Below are 16694 nucleotides of genomic sequence, written 5' to 3'. Positions count from 1 at the left end.
TGTTTGTTTACCTCTCTCCGCTCGTATCTAAATTAAAAATAAAATAAAAAACGTTTGAAACGAAACACAGAGAAAAAAGAAGGAAAAAATTGAAATGGCCCATGCAGGTTTCGAACCTGCGACCTTCGCGTTATTAGCACGACGCTCTAACCAACTGAGCTAATGGGCCTTTGTGATACTTAATATTTATTCCATATATTTTTTAAATATTTGTCTGACACCTTAGCGAGTTTTCATGTTTCTGTACGATATATATATGTAAAGAGAACATTACACTAGTAAGTCACACGGTTTACCATTAAGTTAACATAAAATAACACAGCAGAAAGGAATAGGGTTCGAACAGGTTTACTCCTAGAGAGGCTTTTGGGCTTTTAACTTAAGTCACCAGCTCACAGTACAAAGAGGAAAGTGTTCTTGGAATCAAAAAGTGTTATATAAAAGGAAAGAAAAAAATAGCACTCAAGAGACACGCTAGCTACTCGTTCTTCTCTTCCTGAGCCGTTCAGCAACAATGAAGGCCAGTTCAAGAGACTGTGACGCGTTGAGCCTTGGGTCACAGTGTGTGTGGTAGCGAGAACTGAGGTCATCGTAGGTCACAGTGCGGGACCCTCCAATGCATTCTGTCACGTTCTGACCTGTCATCTCGAGGTGGATACCACCCGCGTGGCTTCCTTCTTGCTCGTGCACATCAAGGAATGCTCGGACTTCAGCCTGTAGAAAAAGACAGGACGTTTTAATCACTGTTATATATGGCAAATATATTTGTTATGCTGATGAGAGGTTTTAGCTTATATAAAGTGTGTACCAGGATTGAGTCAAAGGCACGTGTTTTAAGACCGCAAGGTGCTTTGATGGTGTTTCCATGCATGGGATCGCAGACCCATGTCACAATCTGGCCTGATCTGCGGACTGCTCTGATCAGGTGGGGAAGCTTAACTCTCATGTTCTCGGCACCCATTCTCACAATTACAGTGATTCTTCCAGGCTTGTTGTTAGGATTCAGGATTTCTACTAGCTTGACCAGCTCATTGGGATCCATTTTGTTGCTCACCTGCATCATGTGTTTTGGATATTTAGTCAATTCAGCTTAAAATCCAAGCCAATAATAGCTTTGATTAAGTGGCAAGATAACAGGAATTAATACGAGACCAAGCATAAACCTCAAATGCTACTCTGTTTTGCTTTTATCATAACCAAAAATGATATCTACCTAATCCTTAGTTTTAGTATTTCAGTATTCTTTGAAAAAAAAAAAAGATAAAGTACCTTAATGCCCAGAGGATTAGCAATCCCCCTGAGAAACTCGACATGAGCACCATCCAATTGTCTGGTACGCTCCCCGCACCAAACCATGTGTGCAGAGCAATCATAGTAGAGACCAGAAGTAGAGTCCAACCTTGTGAGCGATTGCTCGTAAGGGAGAAGCAAGCACTCATGGGATGTGTAGAAATCAGTTGTAGTCATGAGTGGATGATCCTTGCCAAGTCCACATGCAGACATGAACCCCAAGGCCTCATCAACCCTGTTACCTAACTCCTGGTACCTGTACAAGAAAACAGAGGTAACCAAACAGAAAACCTTTAGCGCCTTGCCGAGTTACAATAGTTGCTAGCTATCACCATCACCAATTCATCCAGAGAAGTTTGCTTTCACATTCTATTCAAAGTAATATGCTTTCTTAAGATTAACAACATCTACCAAGTAAAAAAAACGAATTGATGACTAGAGCAAATATTGGGGGTGGGGGGTTACCTGTCAGCTTGCTCACTATGTTCAACAAAATCAAGGTTCCACTGAGTAACTCTTTGCATAGCAGCATAGCCTCCAGTGGCAAAGGCTCGAAGAAGGTTCAAAGTAGCAGCAGACTGAGTGTAAGCCCGAATCATCCTATTAGGATCAGGGATCCTAGATTTCTCATCAAAAGTGTCACCATTGATGTTGTCTCCCTTGTAGCTAGGTAATTTCACTCCATCAATCTCCTCAAACGGATCAGATCTAGGCTTAGCAAATTGACCAGCCATTCTCCCTACCTAAACCCCCACATAATAAAGATTCCGGTCAAAAACAAATCTGAAGCTAATACTCATCTGAGGATGGATGGATGGATCTGACCTTAATAACCGGAACTTGGCCGCCAAAAGTAAGAACAATACTCATCTGAAGCAAAACCCTAAAGGTATCTCTGATATTAGTAGCATTGAACTCCTTGAAACTCTCAGCACAATCACCTCCTTGGAGAAGAAAAGCTTTACCAACAGCAGCCTCAGCCAATCTCTCTTCGAGATTCCTAGCTTCTCCGGCGAAGACAATAGGAGGGAAAGCCTCAATCGTCTTAAGCACAGACTCAAGCTCGTTAGCGTCAGGGTAATCGGGAAGCTGCAGAGCCTTCTTAAGTTTCCAGCTCTCTGGAGTCCATTTCAATGCACCAGAAGAGGATGGTGACGCAACGGATTCCTTAACGGAAACAGAGTTTCTAGAAGGCTCAGCGGCGTGAACGGCCGTGACGAGTTTAACGGAGTTAGGCTTGGAGTTGACGGCGGCGGGGTGAAATGTGAAGAAGGAAGATTGACGGTGAGAGAGACGAGCGTCGCCGCCGGTAACGTAGATAGATCTGGAGGCGGCGTTTGAAAGAGCCATGAATTTAATTCCTTCTTCTCTCTCTGTTTCTGACTCTCTCTCTCTCTCTCTCTCTCTTGGGTTTGATTTGGTTTGGTATGAAGAGAGAGAATGAGAATGGGGGAGGGGCGGGTTGATGTGAGGAGAGAGAGAAGAAGAAACTGTGAATTTTATATATTTGTAGGGGGAGGGTTGGTTTTGACTTTTCATAGTTTCTTTCTTTTGCAGACAAAAAAAAAAAAAAAAAAAGGGTTGTTGGGGAATTTTGGAATTTGAAGCCGTCGAAGGGTATTTACGTAAATTGCTTTCCTTTGAGATTTTTTTTTTTTTTTTGGTTGAAGACGTGGAAGAAGCTTTCTCTCTCTTTGGCCACCGCTAAACAAACGTTTTCCTTGAAATGTGTCCCAAAAAATAAAACCAATTTATAAATTATGAATGGGTTCTCTATTTGCTGTATATTTCCAAATAAGCAAGAATTTTGCAATTAGTTGAACTGATCAATAAAATTGGGTAGATTTTTTACAATTTTATTTTATTGTTTTGTCACAAAACTTTTGTGCAATTGAAAACCACATTATGAAATAAGGGAATAAAAAGATATTTCTATACATATAAATTTTTTTCGTTAGGTAGCTCAATAAAATATTTTTAAAATTAAGAAGGGGGAAGACTGGGAATTGGGGTTAATGACATAAATAGGGCTTCACCAACCAAATCAAGTTGCATATGATCTAAAGATTAATTTTGGTGTATCACCTAACACACACCCAATCCTTTTGTAAGATTACGATTTGAATTCATGATGGACCACGACGACGCCCCTTTCTATATTTGTCACCATCTTATACTAACTTCCTTTTATATCTATATAACAGAAGAATTAAAGAAAAAAACAAAAAAAAAATGGATAATTATAAACCATGCCATAATTATTACAATAAATTAAATGGATCATAGATTTGTATTCCTTTTAAAATCTGTTTTTATTGGATATAAAAAAGTTTAAGGGGAAAGTATTGTTTAGGATTTAGAAAGAATTTTAATGACTTTAAAAGTTAGGTAAAATATGTTGTTATTCAATCAAGACTTTTAAAAACTCTTTAAAAATTTTGTGTTATTGGTTGTGGATTTGTAAAAAGTTATCTAAAATCTTGATAAATCTAGTGTTATTGGATTAAGAGTTTTATAAAGTCATTAAAAGTTTTATGTTATTCAAGTAAAACAAAAGAATCTTGGATTGTTAATGAATTCAAATTTTATGTTATTGGTTTAAGATTTTATATCATTTCCTTCATAACAAAAGTCATGAAAACTCTTTCATCAAATAGAAAGATTTCACAAGATTAGAAAAAACAAATCATCAAGATTTTAAAAAATTTCCTAAACAATCTCTTAAAATCTTTTATTTTTAACTTTCAATTTTCTATGATTCTAACAATTAGCAAGAACATAAATTCATTAAAATTCTTTATAAATCCTAAACCAATACCTCCCCTAAGGCTATGGTGGTGAATATACTCATATATGGAACAAAAAAAATAAAAATAAATAAAGAGCGGTAAAAGTTAAGTTGATGACCGTTAAATTGCAAAGAAGAAGATTAGCCCATACAGAAACGGTTAGGAGCCACAGATTTATTTTTGCCTATGTATTTTATTTTATCTCACAAGAAGAAGTCGTCACAAAGTCCTTCTCTGTAACCACACACTCACAGAGTAAGTAAGACTCATCATCATCATCATCATCATCAATGGCGGTTGTTTATTGCAACCACTCGGCGGTTCTCCTCTCTCCATCCACCGCCGTTTCGTCCTCCCTTTCTTCTTCCTCCTCCTCCTCCTCGTCGCTGCTCCAAACGCTGCGTTTCAAATCCAGAAGCGTTTACTCGAAATCCAGAGTTTCTCCTGTCTCTGCATTATCATCGTCTCCTCCGCCTCCTTCACGGTCTCTCGAAGCTCTGATTTTCGACTGCGACGGTGTGATCCTCGAGTCGGAGAATCTGCACCGTCAAGCTTACAACGACGCCTTCTCGCATTTCGATGTTCGTTGCCCTCCTTCTTCCTCTGAGTCTCTCGACTGGAGCCTCGAGTTCTACGATAAGTTTCAGAACCTGGTCGGTGGTGGAAAACCCAAAATGCGTTGGTATTTCAAAGAAAACGGATGGCCAACTTCCACCATTTTCGATTCACCTCCTCAGAGTGACGATGATCGAGCCAAGTTAATCGATACTCTTCAGGTCACTCACTCGCTTTATCTCTAAATAATTTTTAACTGCAAAACTAAAAGATTTGATTATTATTTAAAAAATCTTTTGCAGGATTGGAAAACTGAGAGGTATAAAGAAATCATAAAATCAGGAAGTGTAAGTTTGCGAGATTTTTGATATCTTAGTTTTTGATTTATTCTGAGGAGAGAAACTAATAAGAAAAATCTATCTGCTTTTTTTTTTTTTTTTGGCTTTTCAGGTAGAACCAAGACCTGGTGTAATAAGACTAATGGATGAAGCAAAAGCTGCTGTAATGAGATCTTTGCAAATGTCTAGATTGGATTTTTCTGTTAGCTCTTTATGAATTAGGTTCTTGAAATACTCTTCTTACTACAGGGGAAAAAACTAGCTGTTTGTTCTGCAGCTACAAAGAGTTCGGTTATAATGTGTCTCGAGAATCTCATCGACATCGTGAGTTGTTTTCTTTTCGCCACTCTCTTATCATTTGACCGTGCTTCTTTCGAGTTTTTTTTTCTTTTCTTTATCAGTTATATTTATGTCATCTTAGGAGCGGTTCCAAGGACTCGATTGCTTCCTTGCAGGTGATTTCATCACTTTCTCTCTTAAGAGTTACTTACTCGGCATGTCACTTTTTCCAAGTTTGAATCCGTTTGGTTGTATATTTTGCTTTGCAGGGGATGATGTGAAGGAGAAGAAACCCGATCCTTCTATATATATTACAGCTGCCGAGGTAGTATCAAGTAACTCAAAAAAAATTATGTAACTTAACAAGATTTAGCCCAAGTTTCATAAATTCTGGATTTTGTTGATTGCAGAAGCTAGGTGTTTCAGTGAAAGACTGTTTGGTCATAGAGGACAGTGTGATTGGCCTGCAGGTAGAATATCATATCTTTGCTCGTTCGTCGCTGTTCTTACACCTCCAAACATCCTAAACTGGCTTTTGAGTTTTCAATCTATAGGCTGCTACAAAAGCAGGGATGTCATGTGTGATCACATACACTTCTTCAACCTCTGATCAGGTCTGGTCAACAACATCTTCATTTCTTCTTCTTCTTCCCTCTTCTCCTATTCTCTTTTACAATACTTGGTTTTAATAAAAGTTAAAAACTTGTGTTTCAGGATTTCAAAGATGCTATCTCTGTATACCCTGACCTCAGTAATGTGAAGTAAGTAGGATCATACATCATCACAAGAATTTTGCCAAAACGTTCACTCTTTTCCTCGTACCCATTATTAGCTAACATATGGTGTTTCCTTGTTGTCGTTTGTAGATTGAAAGACCTAGAAACTCTGCTTGAAACCGTCGTTACTGCCGCTTGAGTCCTTTTCATTTTTGTCTGTTCTTCTGCAACTGTACATTTGTCTTTGTTTAATAACTTTTCATTTAATAATAAAACAAAAAGAAGTTCAAATGTATAAATAACAGTACAAACAATCAAGACCTAGCCTGAATCCTGATAAATCCAGTAAAATACAAAAATTGAAGAGGAAAAAACCAAAGAAAGAGTTCTTCAATTTTCCTCTCACCTAGTAAGTCTTTCTTCTCCCTCTATGCTTATCTTCTCCATCATTAGAAAGAAGACAAGCAGCTAGAGGAGGATGATGATGAACCTATATATAACACCACATTTTTTCATAATCTGTGTGTTTGGTTTATCTCCTGCTATTAGCTACCTTGTTCTTGCTCATATCAGCAAGCTCCTCAACAAGTTTCTTCTCTTCTTTACTCAATCTCTTAGGAATCTCAACTTGCACTCTCACTAACTGATCACCTCTCATCTTACTCTTATTCAAAACCGGAACTCCTTTTTTCGCCATCACCAGCGTCGTGCTCGGTTGTGTCCCTGCTGGTACTTTCAAATCCACCTCTCCATCCACTGTCGGAACCTTCAAAGTCGTTCCCAATATGGCATCTACATACGAAATCTTACACGTATAAAGTATATTCGTATCATCACGCTTCAGAATCGGATCCGGAATCACCTCAATAACAGCAAAGAGATCTCCTGATGATCCGCCTCTCTTTCCCGCGTTTCCTTCTCCCCTTACTCTTAACCTACTTCCAGAATCCACACCAGCAGGAACTTTAAGACTAATCCGCTTTGTCCTTCTCAAACGTCCATCTCCTGAGCATGCGCCACATGGTTTTGAAATCTCTCCAGTTCCGTTACACGGGGAGCAAGTCATGACTTGTTGGAATACACCGAGTGGTGTTCTTGTCGATGCTACCACCTGTCCTTGCCCGCCACATGTTTTGCATTTGGTCGGTTTGGTTCCTGCCTTTGCTCCAGAACCATTGCAAGTCCCACAGCTCTCTAACCGAGATATCTCAATTTCTTTCTCGATACCGAAAACGGCTTCTTTGAAATTCAAGATTAGTGAGTAATACTCGTCTTCACCGTCGATAGCTCTGCTCCTTGAACCTCTACTACCCATTCCACCGCCCATTCCTCCCATCCCACCCATTCCTTCGAATAATGACTCGAATAGATCAAATGGATTACTATAATCCTGCAATATTACATTAAAAGAACAGCAATTTCAGATCAGATTCTGATCATCAGAGTGCTGATTCAAATGTCATAGAAAAGAATATATATATATACCCCCATGCCTCCCATTCCAGCGCCTTTAACTCCTGCCTCGCCATATCTGTCGTATAGAGATCTTTTTTCATCATCTGATAAGATCTGCAGGAAAATAAAACAATGGTTAGGCTCTTTCAAGTATCAGCACAATCATTAAAGCTAAACGCATCTAAAGAAGAATATGGACTTCACCTCATATGCATTACTTATTTCTTTAAATTTATCTTCTGCCCCAGCATCCCTGTAATCAAAGTGTAAACAAAACGGTGACGACTAAAACCTTCAGAAGCAGTTTCAATTCTCTTTCTATAGCGTTTCTCAAAAATTTGTAATTGAGCTCTATCAAAAAACACACCAATTTTGATGGAGGAAGGTAACAACTCATATTTGCACCTTATACTGGATTAAGTAATACTTACTTGTTCACATCCGGATGGTAACTCCTGGCGAGCTTCCGATAAGCTGAAAATAGGTGCAGAGAGCAAAATAATTTCCTTGTCAAACTATCGAAGATCACAACTCAAAAAGCTGAACACATGAAGCTCAGAGAGAATCATCAACGAGAGCTACACATCAGTGTTGCATTTTTCTGACTAGGGAACTCGGTGAAATGAAATCACATACCACTTTTAATCTCAGCTTTGGTTGAACTTTTCGAGACTCCAAGGACAGAATAGAAATCCTGGAAATTGAACACACACGCACACTCGTTAGCAAAAACTGCAAAGTAAAAGGTATATAAGAAATGAAGAGAATCATCTCTGAATAAGTAAAGAAAAGGGAATGAAAACATACAGTATCGGCTCTAACAGTGAAACGAGCTCCTCTACGAGAATGTGTATTTCGGGATAGTCCTTTCAACGACAAGAAGGGCAAGGAGCCCTGTGAGAACATACTCGACCTTGAAGCTTCCAAACAATTTATTTGGCTGATGCAACTGCAAAAGGTTATCAAAAAGCAAAACAACTCGAATTAGCCTTTCAGATATATATAACTCTACAAAGCCTTACTAAGTTATACTATACTCTTAAGACAGACAATAACAAGGGATGGGTCAATCGAAATTAAGGCATGATAAAAAGTAAATAAGTACTTGTCATGGTGAGATTCGAATTTGGTAGGATAATAAGCTTTAACAGCAAACTGAGGACGAAGAATCCCCCAATGAGCAACACATGAACTTCCAAATTGTATAAGAGCCATTAAAACACTCCCCTGCAACACAGCACCAAGTAGATTTCAGCTAACATAAAAAAAAAAACCTAGCCAACTTAAACAAACAAACCAAAAGATGAAAGCTTTTTTAATACCTAAGAAGATATTAATACAATTTTCATGAAATTTTTCCGACCAGCGAACAGATGCAAGACAAAAAAAAAAGAGTTTCACTTTCACCGCACCCATTACAAAACACACGAGTTCTTCAACCACTGAGCAAAAAAAGACACAGTTCGAGGAAATAATCTTATTAAAAACACGAAATTTTGTGTCACCCAACCAACCCCTGCCGCAAAAAAAAATTAAATCTTTGCGGATGAAAAATAAGAATCAGCACAAGTGAAAGGAAACCGTGGAAGAAATAAATAATCATAGTTTGAATGATTCTAATCGAAGAAGAGGAAGCTGAATCATTACCGTAATCGAATGAGTGACGACGGGAGAGTTGTTGTGCGCTCTCTCTCGATAGATAAGAAAAAAACGAGTAGACTCAAATGAAACGAGAGACAAACAAGACAACTCTCACTCTCCCAACTTTAGCCCTTCAACTTCATTATTATTACCAAAACAAATTATATTAATTTATTAATATTTTACTTAATTATAATAATTCATTAATATTTAATAGTCTACTACATAAATAAAACCCACCGGAGAGGTAGGTCACCGGCGTGCAATTGGAGAAAGTGAGAAATCGTATTAATACGAGATTTTCAACTTGATCGGTTTAAATTACGAAATCACAAATCTTATTGATAACCTTATTAAAGAAAAAGAAAAAGGTAAAAAAAAAAAAAACACATACTATTACTTTCTTGAGATAAAAGTATACTTAAATTCCAACTTGAAGCAATGTCTTTTCACCAGTAAATAATAATATAAATGACACATCAGTAATCAATCACACACACTGTGGGAAGTGGGAACAAGCTGAACAATGATTTAATTATGCCTAACTAATAAACAGTTTAACACTACTTGGCAAGTACTAAGTACGCATCACTTGTTCATCTGCTGATGATCTGGGGATATCAGGTTAGCTAACATGACTCTTTCTTATTAGCACTGTCATCTGGAGAAGGAATCATCATAGCTAGAGCGTCAGTGCAAAGAAAAGATTTCATGTGTTTGTACATCTCTTTTGGTTTCTCTTCATTTATCGCATGTCCTGTCTTCTTTAGTAACACCAGTTGTGCTCTGTCTTCCCCTAAATATCTATAAACAAAAGAAACTCACATTAATTAACTCTTACTACTATAATTGAGAACATGAATCGGAAACCAAAAAAAAAAATACAAACCTTTGCAATCGATGAGCTAATTCCACTGGAAAAACTTGATCTTCCACTCCCCATATAATCAACGTCGGCTGCAGCATATTTCAATGTTTACGTATTAGAAGAATTCAAACAATGATAAACTCCTTGAGTTATATATCTTTATGAACTCAGATAGAGAGAGAGACCTCAGACCTGTGTTATCTTTGCAAGGTTGGAGAATCTTCTACCCTTATGCAGAGCTTCCACAAGTTCTTTCCTTTCTTGAAGATAATCTTTACACATTACCTTTGCAATTGCAAGCAACAATTCCTCAACAACATCAGACTACAAAACCCTCTCGCATCAATTTGACTGTACTAATTAGTCTTGCCAACATCAAACCTTGGTGCTTTTTATAACTAAACTAAGAAACTCGAGACTCTGAAAAAAAAGGACTAAAACTTTTTTTCTCAACGAACATTAATTGATACTATAGCTTGCTTCATTGTGAAAGAATAGAGAGCTAACTAATTATAACCACAATGATTGGAAAATCGCAGAAGAAGAAGACTTACATGAATGTAGTCCATGGCAAAGCAAGAAGGTATCCAAATCGGCGGTTTATAGAAAGATAACTGGAGAAGCCGCCGGAGCATGGAAGGAGACTGAGGGAACAAAAGAGTAGCCGCCTCCTCCGGGTTCTTCACTTTAAACATCCCGTCCTCCACGTCTTTCTCCTCCAGAGCAACCCCGGCGCATATTAGCACAACCCGATCTATCCTCTCCTTAAACTGCGCCGCCAACGAGTAGGCCACGAAGCCTCCGTAGCTGAGCCCAGCAACGGTCACCGTCCCAACACCGTAACCATCCATCGCCTTCATGACGCAACTCGCCTGGAAAGACTCTGACCGGTCTGGCCTAGTGGTGTACGAGTCGCCAAAGAAGATGAGGTCCGGTACGTAGACGTTGAACCGGGGGATAAACCGGTCGATGAAGCGGTCCCACTGCCACATAGCGTTAGCTCCGATCCCGTGGAGAAGGAGGAGCGTGGGCTTGGTGTCGATGTGAGTCTGTGGGATCCAACAGTGGAGAACGGTGCCGTCGCCAAGATCGGAGGTAGATGATCGCAGACCAGCGCGAGAGAAGCTGTATTGGTAACATTTGTTACGAGAAGACACGTAGCTGAAGCAACTCGCCATTGATTCTCTTCTTCTTCTTCTTCTTTGTGTGAGAGACTTTGCAGAAACAGAGAGACCAAGTGTGACCTTTAAAATAAGAAAAAGAACCAACACAAAAATAAAATAAAAAATAAAATTAATAAAAGTTAGATTTTTAAAAAATAAATAAAATCGACAGTGATTACGTGACCCGTTTTGATTCGTTAAAAAAATTAACAATATTTTGGTGAACTTCCCGTTTCTGCCTTTGAAATTTTATATCCACAATATGAATGAACAAAATAATAGAGTTATCAGACAGAGACAAAAAAAAAAAAAAAAAAAAAATATATATATGTAATGCAAATCTACGAGGCATAATTTTATTTTTCTTACGTAATTGTTTTTTTGGGTGTAACAAAAAACCAAAAAATAAAGTGGTCGTAATCGACTCGTAATTTTATTTTATTGGTTACCCACAAAGTTAATTGCTAATAAAAGTCCAAAAACTACATGTCATGAATTTTTTCTTATTTTATTTTTTAAAAACTGCATGACGTTTTTGGTCATCGAAATCAAACTTCGGAGTATTGTTCAACAGCTATTAACCATTAGTTATTTTAGTTGTTGATAATAAACCAATAGAAATTTTTATACTAAGGTTATTCGGTTTTCTCCTAACTAATTAATAATAGTATACTTTTCAAAAAATTCCGATATTATTCGAATTTCCAAATATTCTTTTGGTGTTATGATTGTTATTGTTTTAAGTCAATTCAAAAGTGCATACTAATTCGTACTTTAAAGTGGTGGAATTTATACTAACTGGGATTGTACGTACTTTTGTCGAGGATCGAATCTAACTAGTGGTGGAACCAATTTCCAAAATATATTATAGTAGTATATAAAAAAGAGGGTATGGAAGACGACAATATGATGATGGGATTGTACGTTTGTACTTTTGTCTAGGAACGAATCTAGACTAGCTTCATTGCTTCGAAATGTTACTTTATCAAGAAAAAATATAGCTTCAAGATGTATATATGTATGTGACTTCCATATGTAAAAAAGACCACAGTCACAGCATGCATAATAGATACATGTGTCTCATTCCTCATCTCATAAGACATGATGATAACTAATTTTCCCATCTCAAAAATAAATTTATAAATACGAGTGGGATTTGAGATGGTGGACGAATGCCACATTGTTATTAACACATTGAAGATGTTTTAAACATGCTTTTAAATGACGTTGCAGTAATGTGGCTAATTCCATTCACTTCAAGTCTTCAAGTCTCTCATAGCCAAGACACTTCTAGTCATACAAACTTTAATGTTACAGAGCTAAATGTGATTTTATTACCATGGTTGGGATACGTTACGCTTATTATCCAATTAGAAAAAAATCAAAGATTGTACTATTAGACTACACTATGTCCAGCTCTCTTCCCAACTCCGCTTTCCCTCATCATCTCTCGTGCTCGTTCTGCTTGTTCCCACTTACCCGCAGCACTGTACATGTTTGCTAGCATTATATAATAACCATCGTTCTGCGGATCACTAGCAACCGCGCGTTCTGCCATTCGAACTCCCATCTCAAACTCCCCATAAGTCATGCATGAGCTCAACAATGTTCCCCATATGACCCCGTCTGGGGAGAATGGCATAGACATGACTGTGGTTTCAGCTTCCTGCAAATTACCAGACCGGGAAAGAAGATCCACGAGGCAAGAGTAATGCTTTAAGTTTGGTTTCACATCGTACTGATGCATCTTGAGAAGTAGATTTCTGCCTTTTTCAACTAAACCAGCGTGCGTGCAAGCTGATAGAAGGGCAAGAAATGTAGGTCCGGTTGGTTTAACATCAGACTCTTCCATTTGTTCAAAGAGTTCTATGGCCGATTCAACCTGTCCGTGCATTCCATAACCTGAGATCATCACATTCCAACAAACTGCATCCTTCTGATTTGCAGCATCAAACAATTCTCGTGACTTTTCAAGGTGGCCACATTTAGCGTACATGTCAATCAGAGCAGTTGAAAGAGAAAGATTCATCTCGTGCTCTGTTTCAGTGATGTACCGATGAATCACTTGCCCTCTCTCCAGAGATCCAGTATTGGCACAAGCCATAAGCAGAGTCACCAAAGTTACTGAGCTGGGTTTGACATTCTCAGAAATCATTCTATCGAACAACGCAATGGCTTTGTCGGGTTGCTCACAATGAACATAAGACGCAATCATTGCGTTCCAAGTGACAATGTCGGTATCTGCTTCACAAAACATCCTCCAAGCAACAGTCAAGTCTCCCATCTTTCCATACAAATCAATGAGGGAATTGACCACTGAAATAGTAAGATCCAAGCTAGTTTTGACAGCATAGCAATGCAACGACTTCCCTAGTAGCACCGCTCCCATGTGGGAACATGTTGATATGACAGAGGCTGCGCTAGCAGAGTCAATTTCAATACCCAGATTCTGAATGTTTTTAAATAACTCGATACACTTTACGTAACATTTCATTTTACCATAGCCTTTAAGCATTGTATTCCAAGCTTCTTTGTTCCCTCCTCCTTGAGGTATCCTACAGAAAACCTTCTCAGCCGCTGACAGAAGCTCGAATCTGCAGTACATGGACAACAACGAATTGCAAACTGTACCGTCAAAAGAAAAACAACGCCTGATGACGAACCCGTGAAAGGCTTTACCTTGAGCTACAAGCATCATCTTACCTAGCTCGTTAATCAAACAACTAAGGACAACACCATCCGGGTGTATTCCCGTGTTCTGCATTTCCCAGAACATTTCAAAACTTTGCTTAATGTTGTTACCTGATCTCCCCAGTGAAGCAATAACCGAAGTCCATGAAAAGATATCTTCATCATCCCCACCAAGTTCTCGGAAAGAAAGATAAGCCTCAGCTGGAACCCCACCAGATTTCGAGTAGAATGAAAAAATCGAAGACTTGACAGTTTTAGAAGAAGAAGCTAAACCATTCTTCACCGTGAACCCATGTAGACACCTCCCTTCCTTTAAAGCTCCCAAATTCACACAAGCTTGGAACCCACATTCAAATGTTCTGGGATTGGGCTTCTCATGATCATCAGAACCGACACTAAGCATCTTGCAAAGATAACACAAACCTCGCTCGCTCTCTCCGTTCTGAACATGGCCAGATATAATCGCAGTCCAAGCAACGACATCTCTCTCAGGCATTTCGTCGAACACGTTACACGCATCATCTAAAAACCCACACTTTGAATAGAAATAAACAAAGGAGGCTCCCACAAGGTGAAAAAATCCAAGTTTGAGAAACAACCCATGAAGGAAACTCCCAACATCAAACCAAATAAGCTCCGCAGAAGCAGAAACAACCATGGGAGCAGTGAAATGATCAGGAGGGCCAGACGAAGAGAGCATAGAGATGAAGAAACCCAAGGATCGAGTATAATACTTATTGGAGAAATGTGCTTTGATGATAGAATTCCAAAGAAACACATCTCTTCTCCCACTAGAAACCAAATCGAAGACTCTGGAAGACAAATTGGGTTTACCGTGAGAAGCGTAAGATGAGATTAGCTTCGACGCGACGAAGATATTATCCGAGTATCCTCCGGTGATGATAAGAGCGTTGAGTTTACGCAGAGACTCTAAGCTCAAGCTATGATCGCAGAGAATCACACTAATATGACGATCGATGTAGCTTGTGGAAGAAGAACAACAAGTCCCTAGGGCTCGTTTCAACATTAGGATTGTTTTTTTTTTTCTGCAATTTTTCTAATTCTAATGGGCCTTTTTGGAAATATAATTAGTGGTGAAAATTTGCAAGAATAAGCTGTGAATATATTAGTAGGGTCTAAAGCTCCCAACATCAAACCATAAACTCCCTACAAAGTAGCAAATAAGTGATTGACAGCAATAAGTCGTCTTACTACTACTATTAATTCTCTCCTTACATATTTTTTTCTACGGTAACAATTATTTTTGCTTATATCTTAAAATAGAATAGTAATTTTTTTATAAATATTTCACAAAACAAAATATTCCACAAAACAAAAACAAAAATAAAAAACAATACGATCAAAATGGCAAAAGAAGCCAAACATGTTAGTTTTATCATGTTGTGATGATCATCATCCTATTGATTTCAACAGGTAATAAACATTTTAAGATATAAATCTCGGATTTTGATCATTTTATTTTATTTTAATTGTTTGTCTACACTTCGGTTTTGAATTTTGATTAAACAATCTAAACCAAACAATTAACTAACGATCTTTTTTTTAAATGGATGGTTTTTGTTTTGAAATTTATTCAGCAACTAGCTTCGAACCCAACCTAAAAAGAATTCTTAACTCAGACACTCGTTTCAAGCCCGATCTAAGAAAACATCCATATTGTAAAATAAGACGAGCCAAGAGACAAGACCCTACGACATGCAGTGCAAAAAATAGTGACACAGTTTGCACAAGAGTTTATGTAGCTGAACATTTAGCGGACGGAAAATGTTATGGAAAAACCGCAACAAAGATATGTGCGTGCAGTCATTGTGAAGGCGTATTACCACCTAATATTTAAAATATGTTTTCAAAAATTATTGAATAATTAATAATACTATTTGATTATTGAATGAATGATAAAATAATTGCTACGTTGATTACTCACTACTGTTTGTTGGATTCTATGGCCAATCATTTTCTTCACATATTATTTATCTATGTGTCATATATATATATATATCTTACTTTATACTGTATGATTAATTTACATTTTTGCAATATTTCTAATTAATTAAGATTGGCATTTTTGGAGAATAATAACCATTTTTTATGTCATCACCGGAAACCCAAAACAGAGCATTAGATGAAAGAACCAAAATAGGGCATTAAGCATATATATATATATATATATATATATATATATATATATATATATATATTTATTTATTTATTTATTTATTTATTTTCAAGAAAGTCATAAAAGTAGACACAATCCATAAAAAATCAATTAGAAAGTAATTAATGTTGTGTGTGATAACTGATATGTAAATATTTAAACGAACAAAACAGAAACTAATTTAACATAAGTGGATTTCATACATTTTTTCAAGCAATTAAGATCAGATCTAGAACTCTAAACTCTATTGTAAAATAAATCAGTTCTCATTGCAAATATTATCTAAATTTAAAATCAGAAAATCCAAATCTCTTTGCAAAATTCTAGGTAATAAATCAGTTTTAAAAACAAGTTTAGATTGTTCACAAAACCACTAAATCAAATCTCTTTGTAGAAAGTAATTTTGCTCATCAAAAGGTTTTATCAGGAAAATCAATTATTTCTCATATCAATTTATTTTTCTAGGTATTAATTCTAGGTGATCAATCAAGAATTAATATGAAGAACAATCTAAGATGAAGATCTAGAAAGATAAAGAATCCTAAAAATAACAGATCTAATAAATCATAAAAAAACCTATGAAAAATCCTAAACCTAACAAGCAAACTACTCAAACATGTTTAATGAAGAACAAAACATCTTTTCTGAATAATAAGCAATTTAAATTAAGAAGTAGGAAGGAAGTTTAAGAATCTTCTCTCTACAGATGAAATCAGATCCGTCTCTCCCAAAG

The 16694-nt window shown here is 37.2% G+C and overlaps 5 protein-coding genes and 1 non-coding gene across 8 annotated transcripts; 1 reads left to right on the top strand and 5 right to left on the bottom strand.

Annotated features, from left to right (window-relative positions):
• Window positions 1–95: 95 nt before the first annotated feature.
• On the bottom strand, window positions 96–169 carry TRNAI-AAU (transfer RNA isoleucine (anticodon AAU)). The gene has a single exon. It is a non-coding gene; the product is annotated as a tRNA-Ile (tRNA).
• A 101-nt stretch (window positions 170–270) lies between these two features.
• LOC104720927 (phospho-2-dehydro-3-deoxyheptonate aldolase 1, chloroplastic) lies at window positions 271–2843 on the bottom strand. Its single transcript, XM_010438822.3, has 5 exons — window positions 2116–2843; window positions 1756–2033; window positions 1270–1546; window positions 809–1054; window positions 271–714 (listed from the first exon to the last, which is right to left on the bottom strand). Exons 1-5 carry the CDS (start codon window positions 2827–2829, stop codon window positions 475–477), a joined length of 1755 nt encoding a protein of 584 aa, XP_010437124.3. The 5' UTR covers window positions 2830–2843; the 3' UTR covers window positions 271–474.
• A 1278-nt stretch (window positions 2844–4121) lies between these two features.
• LOC104716286 (haloacid dehalogenase-like hydrolase domain-containing protein At4g39970) lies at window positions 4122–6266 on the top strand. 2 transcript variants are annotated; one of them, XM_087471516.1, is made up of 10 exons: window positions 4122–4855; window positions 4937–4981; window positions 5085–5135; window positions 5222–5296; window positions 5394–5427; window positions 5521–5576; window positions 5662–5721; window positions 5806–5865; window positions 5966–6012; window positions 6118–6266. In XM_087471516.1, exons 1-10 carry the CDS (start codon window positions 4370–4372, stop codon window positions 6164–6166), a joined length of 963 nt encoding a protein of 320 aa, XP_087327642.1. In that variant the 5' UTR covers window positions 4122–4369; the 3' UTR covers window positions 6167–6266. The 2 variants fall into 2 exon arrangements, 1 of the variants encoding a protein (XP_087327642.1); XR_015570834.1 differs by having other exon boundaries at window positions 4227–4855; window positions 5374–5427.
• LOC104720925 (chaperone protein dnaJ A6, chloroplastic) lies at window positions 6211–9213 on the bottom strand. Its single transcript, XM_010438821.3, has 8 exons — window positions 9070–9213; window positions 8528–8649; window positions 8230–8371; window positions 8059–8116; window positions 7854–7896; window positions 7627–7675; window positions 7453–7536; window positions 6211–7357 (listed from the first exon to the last, which is right to left on the bottom strand). Exons 2-8 carry the CDS (start codon window positions 8635–8637, stop codon window positions 6500–6502), a joined length of 1344 nt encoding a protein of 447 aa, XP_010437123.1. The 5' UTR covers window positions 8638–8649; window positions 9070–9213; the 3' UTR covers window positions 6211–6499.
• Window positions 9214–9463: 250 nt separating this feature from the next.
• Window positions 9464–11183, bottom strand: LOC104727502 (uncharacterized). Its single transcript, XM_010446605.3, is given in 5 exon segments — window positions 9464–9705; window positions 9708–9867; window positions 9953–10020; window positions 10124–10216; window positions 10486–11183. Coding segments are annotated over 5 exon segments (999 nt in total). The 5' UTR covers window positions 11110–11183; the 3' UTR covers window positions 9464–9651.
• Window positions 11184–12321: 1138 nt separating this feature from the next.
• LOC104720923 (pentatricopeptide repeat-containing protein At4g39952, mitochondrial) lies at window positions 12322–14950 on the bottom strand. Of its 2 annotated transcripts, XM_087471515.1 has the most exons (2): window positions 13774–14881; window positions 12322–13688 (listed from the first exon to the last, which is right to left on the bottom strand). In XM_087471515.1, the coding sequence occupies exon 2, from the start codon at window positions 13607–13609 to the stop codon at window positions 12491–12493; it is 1119 nt and encodes a 372-aa protein (XP_087327641.1). In that variant the 5' UTR covers window positions 13610–13688; window positions 13774–14881; the 3' UTR covers window positions 12322–12490. The 2 variants fall into 2 exon arrangements, with proteins under 2 accessions (XP_087327641.1, XP_087327640.1); XM_087471514.1 differs by having other exon boundaries at window positions 12322–14950.
• Window positions 14951–16694: the final 1744 nt, after the last annotated feature.

The sequence above is a fragment of the Camelina sativa genome, chromosome 11 (assembly GCF_030686135.1).
Source record: "Camelina sativa cultivar CO46 ecotype springtype chromosome 11, ASM3068613v1".
Classification (NCBI taxonomy): domain Eukaryota; kingdom Viridiplantae; phylum Streptophyta; class Magnoliopsida; order Brassicales; family Brassicaceae; genus Camelina; species Camelina sativa.
Note: the sequence above shows the minus strand (reverse complement) of the source record. Positions and strands in the feature narration are given on the sequence as shown.